At 34.6% G+C, this 10,542-nt stretch overlaps 2 protein-coding genes and 1 long non-coding RNA gene across 5 annotated transcripts in view; 2 read left to right on the plus strand and 1 right to left on the minus strand.

Annotated features, from left to right (window-relative positions):
• The window catches only part of agla (amylo-alpha-1, 6-glucosidase, 4-alpha-glucanotransferase a), a 30,263-nt gene extending 28,708 nt beyond the window's left edge, over positions 1-1,555 (plus strand). For all 3 annotated transcript variants that reach the window (XM_082172752.1, XM_082172750.1, XM_082172751.1), the window contains exons 31-34: positions 85-182; positions 280-367; positions 460-593; positions 953-1,555. In XM_082172752.1, coding sequence (XP_082028878.1) covers positions 85-182; positions 280-367; positions 460-593; positions 953-1,070 — 438 coding nt within the window. In that variant the 3' untranslated portion in view covers positions 1,071-1,555. The remainder of the gene's footprint in view (positions 1-84; positions 183-279; positions 368-459; positions 594-952) is intronic.
• Positions 1,556-1,692: 137 nt separating this feature from the next.
• Positions 1,693-3,696, minus strand: LOC309500533 (putative ferric-chelate reductase 1; the record flags this gene model as incomplete). The annotated part of the gene is made up of 5 exons (XM_082172143.1): positions 1,693-1,868; positions 1,947-2,085; positions 2,190-2,287; positions 2,418-2,560; positions 3,597-3,696. The coding sequence occupies 5 exons, from the start codon at positions 3,694-3,696 to the stop codon at positions 1,782-1,784; spliced, it is 567 nt and encodes a 188-aa protein (XP_082028269.1). The 3' UTR covers positions 1,693-1,781.
• Positions 3,697-6,479: 2,783 nt separating this feature from the next.
• LOC309501281 lies at positions 6,480-10,434 on the plus strand. The gene is made up of 5 exons (XR_014206846.1): positions 6,480-6,576; positions 6,733-6,925; positions 7,628-7,752; positions 7,976-8,070; positions 9,612-10,434. It is a non-coding gene; the product is annotated as an uncharacterized lncRNA (long non-coding RNA).
• The last annotated feature ends 108 nt before the right edge of the window (positions 10,435-10,542 follow it).

Here is a 10,542-nt window from a genome sequence, read left to right on the forward strand (position 1 = left end):
CAATTATAGGGAGCAAATTATTGGTTAGTTACTAAAAGATTTATAGTTTGTAATTTGTATATTTCTAATGGTTTCCCTTCCCAGGCTCCAGAGCTGTTTACCGTGAAGCGCGCTTGGGAAGCACTGAATGTTGCAGAAGAGAAACTGCTTGGACCTCTTGGGATGAAGACCTTAGACCCTGAGTGAGAGTCCATGTTTTCCTACCGGCTTACATTAATTATACTGCATTACCATTATTCCTGCTTCTTGTGAGTGACTCAAGATCATTTGTTTGAATAGTGACATGGTTTACTGTGGCGTTTATGACAATTCTCTGGACAATGACAACTACAACCTTGCCAGGGGCTTCAACTACCATCAAGGCCCTGTAAGATCCATATTATGTACTACTTCATCAGCACATTTTCAGCTTTTCAGTCTAAGGGATCACTTACCTTTCTGTTCATTTACCCTCATCAGGAGTGGCTCTGGCCTATCGGTTTCTTCCTCCGTGCAAAGATCTACTTTGCTAAGAAGTTAGGCAAAGACACTTATGACAAAACAGTGTATTTGGTGAAGAATGTCCTCTCTCGCCATTATATCCACATGGAACGGTAAACATTGCATTAACAATTATTGCTCTCCGAAGCAGTGAACAGTATTTTCTTTTAATTATTTTGTTGAACAAATTGGATTTTTAAATTACTGGTGCCATGACTAATGGCTGGTATTGTGCAAATATTACTTAGCAAATGAGATAGTAAGTTCATAAAGATAAACACCTGTTCAATAATCCAGTTTATAGTGAGTCATTTCAATACCACTGTAGTCATCAAAATGCGGTTCCAACAACTGAGAAACTATGCATGTGAATGGAACAATAAATGATTATGAAAACAGATGATTACATCTTATGCTGTATTTGGAGATCCCATGTCATCTGGATCTGATATATCTGTGTTTTGTTCCTCAGGTCATCCTGGAAGGGATTGCCAGAGCTCACTAATGAGAATGGCCAGTACTGCCCTTTTAGCTGTGAAACTCAGGCCTGGTCTCTTGCCGCTGTGCTTGAGATTCTTCATGACCTGTGAGCAGAGATCCTGTGCAATCTTATTTGTGTGCTCTTTACTTTAACAGGTCTGTGGACACATCACCTCCCTGAGCTACAGTGTAAAGTACAAGACAACATGCTGTACTTCCAGTAATGTTAATACGATATTTCCTTGTTTCACTGTCTTCCCTCCCTCAACCAGCTTCTACTAGACTACTAGAGACTGTGAATTTGCCCTTAGCTGAATTGAGGAGCATAGTCAAAATGCTGTTGTTATTCTGTCAGAATATTCAGAACCTGTCTAGTATAACCTATAATTAACCCATTAACCCATTGTTAGTGCTGTAAGTTAATGTGTGGTGTTAGTCCTTCTGAACACAAACGTCTTTCACGCTGCTGTAAGGTTAGGATGCATCTTTTAAAACTCAAAAAAAATGTTTTTGTTTGCTTGTTTGAAATGACTGAATAATTATAAAAACTAAAAACATGGATAAATGTGAAATAAAAAGGTTTAAAGACTGAGAATCTGGAAAATGTTTTTTTTTTTAAACTTTATAACTTTTTGTTTTTAATTCAGAAAGCGAAGACATTTTTGTTGCCAGCAATTTATTTTATTACATGTTTAAAGTATTCGCATTCTCCACAATTATTGCATGGCTATATTCTATAAATACTAATCTTTTATCATCCAGTTTTATTACCTTTAATCTAAAACATCAGAGTATTTTTCTATAGAACTTATTTATACTTATCAAAGGCTGATCGAAGTAAAAGTTAGTGCAAGGAGAATCACAGTGAGTTGCATCGCACTCAAATGTGTGTTTTTGTGGCAGGAATTCTGTCAGAAAAACAGAAAGAAAAAAACATTCAAGCACCTGATGATTTGAAAATGAGAAGCATGTCTCTGAATACTCACTGGTAAAGTTTGTTGAGAACCAGCCGGTGGTCTTGTTGTAGATGTAGTGTTGTTTGGAGGGGACTGATTGTCAATTGAACGAATTGTAGAGCTGTTCACCATGGTCCAGAAAACAGTATAGTCTCTGACAAATGTCACACTGTAAGGGCATTAAAATAATGGAGAATTATGATCAAGGAGTTTTAATAATTTAAGAGACTGCAAAGTATAATTTGGCTATTTAAACAAGTGTTAAATACATACAAAAACTGAATATCAACCAGGGAGGTGTTTGTCGGTGCTTCCCATGTAGCCTCAAATTGGGATTTCTTGACTGCAGATGCTTGGCTGAGAGTTGAATTCTGAGGGCCAAACCAGAGTGTTTCCATGACTCATGCCTCCTTTTAGCACTAAAGCAGCTAATATTTAAATGTCTGCAATGAATACGAATGAACAATGCAATACATTAACTCCATAATAACAATAAAGCACCTCTATATTAAAGCAGTTCATGGCACGGGATTGGACGGTATTTATTGATGTGAAGTGTCCCACTGCTGTTTTTCCGTCCACCTCTCGAGCCTGTAACATGAAGCCTTGGAATTCGGAGGCATTCTCCGCCGCCTGCAGGGTTACTGAGAGTTAAACACAGAGATGTGTGTTGACCTCTCCGGACCTGTCAGCGTAACTCGAGTTGACCCCTGCAGCTTACATAATCATGAGCTTTTCATTATTGGGGAAACTACAATGGTAGTGATGTGGTATAATGTGAAACCATGAAATTACTCTTAATAACGCAGCGTGATTTTAAGGCGTTAAGGTAGAATTACAAATAAAAGTCTTTAAGAAGACCCCATGAACTCTATAGACCTTATGTAACCCTGCCTCTTTTCAGCGATGCGCTCTGTCTTCCTGTTTGTATTTCCACAGCATGAAGGTAAGATCTTACAGATTTATGAATAAACTGCTTGTTTTAAAATCTTCTTACATATGTAATGACATCCCCTTCAAACATTACAATGCTCATGATAACTTTTGCTAACTCTACAATAAGTAAATCCACTTCACCAACTAATTACTCTTTGATAGCGATGCCATAGAAATATACAGAGCTACTGCAAAAACGCAAGTCCAAACACAAATTTCTAAAGATGGCTGCGCGCTTGTTTCTCTAGCGCATAAGGGCTACATGATCGTGCAAATGTTGACGAATTCAGTTTTAGTTGATATGGGCATTTAAAATGTATACACTGAAAAAAAAGTTGTAAATAAAAGATTATTGGGGTATATTTCACAAGAAAATCATTTCTTCTTCAAAATGTCACATTTAATTAATGTCACTTGCCGTGTCTTTGTAATTAACTGTGAAATTTACTAGCAATTTCTGATATGTAGTCTTAAATATGAATGACTCGTCCTGCACTGCACAGATTTTTGTCCAATCAGATGGTCTCTAGAATGGGAAAGTCCTTCCCTCAATACCAGCAGTTTGAATCTGTGATGAAACTGAAGTCTAATTGGCAATTTTTTTGAAAGGGACAAGCCCTTCGATATGTCCTGCCCTAACTTCCTATTTCAATAGGAAATACATCAGCATAGGATAGAAAACTGTGCATGACAGTCTTTTAAAAACCTATAAAGAAGAAGCAGCAGTTAGAAACTGCCCCTCACCAGTGACGGTTTGTCCTGGTGTGAATGTGGTGCGGTTCACAGAGACTGTGTAAGGAGAGCTGCTTGTCTGAGACTCAGAGTTCGAGTGATAGGGGGTCATGCTTTGACAGGAATCCTCCACTCGCCCATCAGGGAAAGATGTGAGCCCCCTCACACACACACACAAGAGCAGGCGAATGGAAACGTGCATCTAAAAAACACAACAACAAATGCTTTTCTAACAGATTTGATTGATTGATTGATTGATCGATCGATCGATCAACAATGCAATTACAGAAATTAATTGCAGCCGTTATTAGATGTACTGTAGATAAATATAAGTACAATGTGAAAACGTGTATGTACACAAAAAGTGTATTGTAACAAATCATTAATTTAAATGTTAGTACGTAGTTAAAGACATTTTTTGGTAACACTTTAGAGAATATGGTTCCGTCATTAATGAATAACTACAGGAACAAATGAGTAACACTATGTTTACATTCTAGTAACTACTATTAACTAACAAGAAGCTCTGATTAATGAACTAGTTAGTAATGCACTGAAAAAAACAATTAGTAAAATTTACTCACTTTATCTTTGGCAAGTTTTTGCACGAATATTTTTTAAGTAAATTTCACACGCATATTTATTAAGTAAATATCACATATGGAATTAAGTAAATTCTACTTAACTAAGTTAAGTGAAAGTAACAAAGAAAATAAGTAATTTTAACTTCGCTTGTAAAAGGTTGAGGTTTAACATTTATTTAGTTGAAAGTTTCCTTTGCAATACATTTCACTCAATCAATATAATACTGATTTAAGTTCATGCTTTACTTAAAAATACCTTAATAATTAATAAAATAGATATGGTATAAGACAGCATTTTTACATATCATATGTTAAATGTCATGTTGTGAACGCAGAGACCTCAAAACTTGGTAGACAATACACAATGACGGTAACATTTGATGGATCGTTTTTGTGTTTGAATGTGTCATTTTGAGTAGAAAATGAACTCCAAATGTCACAAAATGGCACGTTACTAATCCTAACAACAAAAGCAATGATGAAACAGTGTAAATACAGTTTAAAAAACTGTGAAAAATCAACCTCATTAATTATTCAAGGCTCAGTGCATGATGGGAACCCCAGTATCAGAAAGGTTGAGTAATTTTACTTAATTTTATAACGTTGATATTTACGCTTTCATTTCTACACGCTTGAATTGAGTACTAATATAGAATTTACTTATTTTTTTTTAACTCTTGCCTGAACTAACTTTTTCATGTAAATTACATTGTTTTTTTCTGTAGTATTTACTTTACCACAAAATCATTTTTATCAGTGTGGGCTAGTTCACTATTAACTATTCAGTAACTTCTATTATTTTCATAACTCCCAGAGGACTATAATAACTACTAAATACAGGTTCATAATTAATGAGAGTATGCACAATGTATAATTTATTCTAAAGCAGGGTTCCTCAAACTCGCTGTCCTGCAGAGTTTAGCTCCAACACTGATCAAACACACCCGAGCAAGCTAATCAGTGTCTTCAGGATCACTAGAAACTCACAGCTAGGTGTGTTTGATCAGGGTTGGAGCTAAACTCTGCAGGACAGTGGCCCTCCAGGACCGAGTTTGAGGAACCCTGTTCTAAAGTAAAGATCATGGTAACCTACTATGACTTAAGTATTACCAAATCCTTCAGAAGGAATGACTACTTATTTGGAACAGTATTCTGAAGTGAAAAGCATGATAACTTTTTAAGCTATTTGTTATGATGGTGTGGAACCAATAAAATATTTTAAAAAAATGTAATCTGCATGTTCTTCAGCTGTTAGATTCTCATTCAAAGACAGCAAAGTGAAACCTACTGCGTAAGAAGTTTGCTCCTCCAGAAACAGCAGCGATTGTGGAGTTGTTTGAATGCTCTTTATTGAGAGTAAGGACATTTCTATCCCATAAATACAGACTGAATACAGATTGAATTTCATGTGGGTGTATAAAAACTCTTTTGTATTTGTGATTGTGCATGAGTAATGTGTGTCGCAACTTTATATTGTGTTCTAGTTTTCCCATGTAAATTTATTTTGGTTGTGATTGGGACATTTACTCTCATTCATTTAGATTTACCATAGAGCAAAATTTGATTTAATCTACATTTAAACAAGTCCAAATTTCATTTATGCTGAGTATTTCCTAAAATGTATCTTAAAATTTGTATTAAAAATAAAATAGAATAAATCATAAAAAAAATAATTTTATAAATGTATAAATAAAAATAGAGAATATATATTCAAAGAAATAGTTGTTATACAAACTTCCTAAAACTTTATACACCAGACAACGGTGTGAGTGTGAAAGTGGTTTAAATAACAGTTCTTGAGGTGCAGATGGTTTATATTCCAGGGAAAGAGAACGAGTTGGTGGAACTGCAGGAGTCTGGTCCTGAGGGATTGGATGGAGTCATGCCAAATATATATTTACAGGCAGTAGTTCTTAGAAGCTAATATACCGTTGGCACTTGGCAACCAATTTACATGTAATAAATCTGATTTCTTATCACTTCGTGAACTTTGTCCAATAATAAATATTTATGTGTCACGTGAATACAATTTATGATGCACGTTCAGGTGATCTCTGTTAATTTTAGAAAAGCACTCAACTCTACTCATCCATTTTTACACATTTAAGAAGTACAAAAGACATGAAAGAGTGAAGATTTACAGAAGAGATTCAAATATCCACTTTTATTTTTCACAATTCACCACTTTTATTTCCTCATACATCACATATCCACTCCCTTTTCTTTATTGTTTTCCGATAGCGATAAGGATGCTTTTTTTAGCCTGCTCATTTACATTCCTGTTATCAAGAACATTGAAATAGAACATTCGAGAACATTGAACATTGTTATAAATCCCTCTTCTTCCTCAAATCAGATAGTGACATTTTCTGGAAAGCAACACAACATTGCTGTTTGGTTTTGTTAAGGTTGGTAACTCTTGGTTAAAACATTTATTGGTACAAAAATAGTGCACTTAACTTTATTGTTTTCGTTTAAATGTCAATAATTGTCATTAGGAATATTTATACTATCTATATGCTATTGAAATTGAAAATCCATCTTTTTGATTTATCCTGTTTTAGATGCAAGTACAGTTTCTCATTCTGGTTTTTGGGCTGAATCTTCATGCTATAACGGCATTCGGCCATGGACAGGTGACTCCAGCATGCATGTCTATGACTCCTGGACATGGGACTAACGTAGGCTCTACATTAGAACCTCCATATACTGTCACCTCAGACGCCTCAAGCTACACAGATGGTCAGGTGATCACAGGTTAGTGGCAACCCTATTCATCTGTAAAAAAATAAAATAAATTACATTTCATTAAACTATCTGCAAACACAGGCTTTTCTCAGAAATAACCACTTTTCCGGTAACACTTTACAATTATGTTCATTAGTTAACATTAGTTAATGTATTAACTACCATGACCTGACAATGAGCAATACATTTATTAATCTTTAGTTAATAAAAATCCAGGTGTTCATTGTTTGTTCATGTTAGTTCACAGTGCATTAACTAATGTTAACAAATACAACCTTTGATTTTAATCATTTAAAAGTAAATAATTTTTTAGTATTAGTAAATGTTGAAATTAATATTAACTAAGATTAATTAATGTAGAAGTATTGTTCATTCATGTTAACTAAGGTAGTTAACTAATGTTAACTAATTGTAAAGTGTTACCACTTTTCCTAACCTTTTTGGCAATGATTTTTAAGCAACAAAATCCTTGTTTTATCAAATTGGCTGTACAACTAATTTAAACTTAAATTATACTAAACTTAAAGAAATCGAGTTGAATCTCGTAAACAAAAACAAGTTGAAATAAAATTATTGTTAATGATTTGTTAATGATTGTTAATGATCATTCAATTATTTTAATTATTTATTAGTAGTCTTGTAAACTTTTGTATTGGATGTATGTGTCAATTTCCCTCAAGTTCACAGTTAACATCACTGTTTTATTGTCAGTGAGACTACAAGCAAATAATACCGGATTCATGGGCTTTCTTCTTCAGGCCAGGAATGAGAAGGGTCCAGTAGGAACTTTCACAGTCGTAGGAAGCAATGCTCAATTACTCACCTGTGGAACCGAGGTAAAACTTTTTTTAAAGGGACAGTGAACATTCCTGTTATTTGCTCACCCTCATGTCATTCCAAACCTCTATGACTTTGGGAAGCTTCCTTCAGTAAAGAAGATTTGACCTTGCATTACATAATTATAGCCTAAAGTGAATGGATACATATCTACATATAGCAAAGAAGGAATGAAGATAGGATTGTACTTGTTGATGTGAACCAGCGTACTCTGTCTTTCAGGGCTCATCTGTCAGTCACAATTCAAAGGATGTCAAATCAACTATTGTGGCTCAGTGGAAAGCTCCCAACAGTAACAACACAGATATTCACTTCAGGTAAAACTTATTAGAGGCCAAGCACCAAAGGTGTGTAGGCACCTATTGTATGTTAGTGTTCCTTCTTCTTCTTCCTCTTCTGCTCTTGAGTCTATGGCAGCCCATAGAACTGCTTGCGGGAAAATGATGAAATTTGGCACACTGAAAGGACAGTCTCAACATTAACCACGTGAATTCTGGATTCTCTAACTCAATCCCTCAAGCACCACCAACTGACTTATGTTTACGCTAATAACTTTTGAACCGTAAGGCTAGAAAAAAGGGAAAAAAAGGAAAAAAAAACCTTTTCCCTCTGATTGGCTCGAGAAGATTCGATTGCACGTCATGCAAATGATTTCATTTTCTGTCATGAACATTTTTCTGCTATTTGGAATTTTTCGGAGAAACCTTTTTCGAACTTGTCCAACACTGTTCGTCCAATTTTCACAGAAATTGGCTCAGATCATCTCCAGACCATGCAGACAAAAAGATATTAAAAGCTTTTTGATGAACCCAACCATTCTTGAATAACGTGCAAACGAATTTGACTAAGAGCACGCCAAATTGGATGCAAGGATATATCTCTGCATAGCTTTAGTGTATTGCGATGAATCTTGGTAAATGCCATCACTAGCATGACCTGAGGCAATGTTTCGGTACAGCATAACATTCTGGTTAGGAGATATTAAAAATGGCTAAGTTTGCTTATACAGTTTGCCCAAATATCATAAAACGGTTCTCTTTAATTCACTGCAGTATACCGAGTCATACGATTATATCCCATAGCAGCAATTTTGGGCATTGGCCATTTTGAAGATTGTCATAAAATTCTTTATTTTCTGAACACATTAGTGTATCATTATGAAACTCGTTATGTGTCATCAGGACCATGCCCTGAAGGTTTTCAAAAAGGTTCACCAATTATAATGAAATTTCAAATAATGCTAAAAGCTTTTGATTAATTTTGCCTATTTTAATGAAACTGGACTTGGTAGATTCCTTGAGTCATACCGATCGAACATGCTGTCCGCCATTTTGAATTTACTTGTTGAACTCATCCTAGATTGTTAGTCTGATTTTCAAACAAAAACATATAGGCCTATGTATATTCTCAGATCATCTTTAGACCATGCTGGCCAAATGTTATTACAAGCTTTTTGGTTGAACAAACCGTTCTTGAACATACACATAAACGAAATTGTTGGCATGGTGCCAAGCTGATTCTGAGGCTGTATATCTGCAATGCTTTGGCATATTGACACCAAACTTTGTACATGTCGTTGTCTCCACACACTAACCACACAACATCAATTTGGTAACAGCGGCACCTATTGGTCATAAGTGATAAGCAATTTCATCCTATTTCAAGTGATTAATCATATTTCAAGCATTTTTAAACATTGCATTCATAAGGATTTTCACTTCCCTTGCCTAATTACTTTGGAAATGACACACTGAAAGATGCTTTCAACAAAGAATTATGATATGCAGTGCTTTTTTTCAAGTAACTGCTTTTTCCTGCTGTCATTGCAAATGTAAATGGATTTAATTGTTTTTTGCAGGGCAACATTTGTGCAGAATCTCTCTCTCTTCTGGGTTGGGGTTCAAAGTGATTCTGTTAGATTTCTGGCAACAAATCCTCCAAACGTGACAGTCTCCCCACCGAACGTGACAGTCTCCACAACCAATGCGACCGTCTCCACAACCAAAGTGACAGTCTCAGCAACCAACGCAACAGTCTCCACAACCAACGCAACAGTCTCCACAACCAACGCAACAGTCTCCACACCCAACCGAACAACTAACGATAGTCCATCAACATCTCTCACATGGTGTCTTCTTTTTTTTCTACCTCTGCTGGCAATTATTTAAAAAAAGAAAAAACCCTGGACAAAATCCTTAATCTAATCAGTTTTATAGGCTTTTAGTTTAAAATTCAATTAGGTTTATATTGTTAAGTACATAAGTACAATGGTGTTAAAAAAAAGCCATTTTTATGGTCTCAAAATATATTACATTTTTCAATGAATTGATATTGTAATATAAATCATTTTTCTTTAAATAGGGCAACATAAAAGCCTCATTGTACCCTACTGTCATATTTGTATTTACAGTATATAATGAAGCTTGTATCAAATGTTAAGACTATGTAGCCTGTTAAATGTCAGTGTCTCGGTAGTGGGAAATTGTGCACTTTTTTTCCTATCAGATATTTTAGTAATTATCATAAATTAGGTATCATTTGAAAGCTTAAACACTCAAAACTTGAAATTAGACATTGCCTTACCATGAAAACAGGCTTAATTTTTATCAACAACTTGGTTAGACATATGGCTTTGATTTTGTAGCAATATGAGAGTCCAATTTTATTTTGTATAAAATAAAATAAAATAAAATAAAATAAAATAAAATAAAATAAAATAAAATAAAATAAAATAAAATAAAATAAAATAAAATAAAATAAAATAAAATAAAATAAAATAAAATAAAATA

Source organism: Leuciscus leuciscus, assembly GCF_965113295.1.
Source record: "Leuciscus leuciscus genome assembly, chromosome: 6".
Classification (NCBI taxonomy): domain Eukaryota; kingdom Metazoa; phylum Chordata; class Actinopteri; order Cypriniformes; family Leuciscidae; genus Leuciscus; species Leuciscus leuciscus.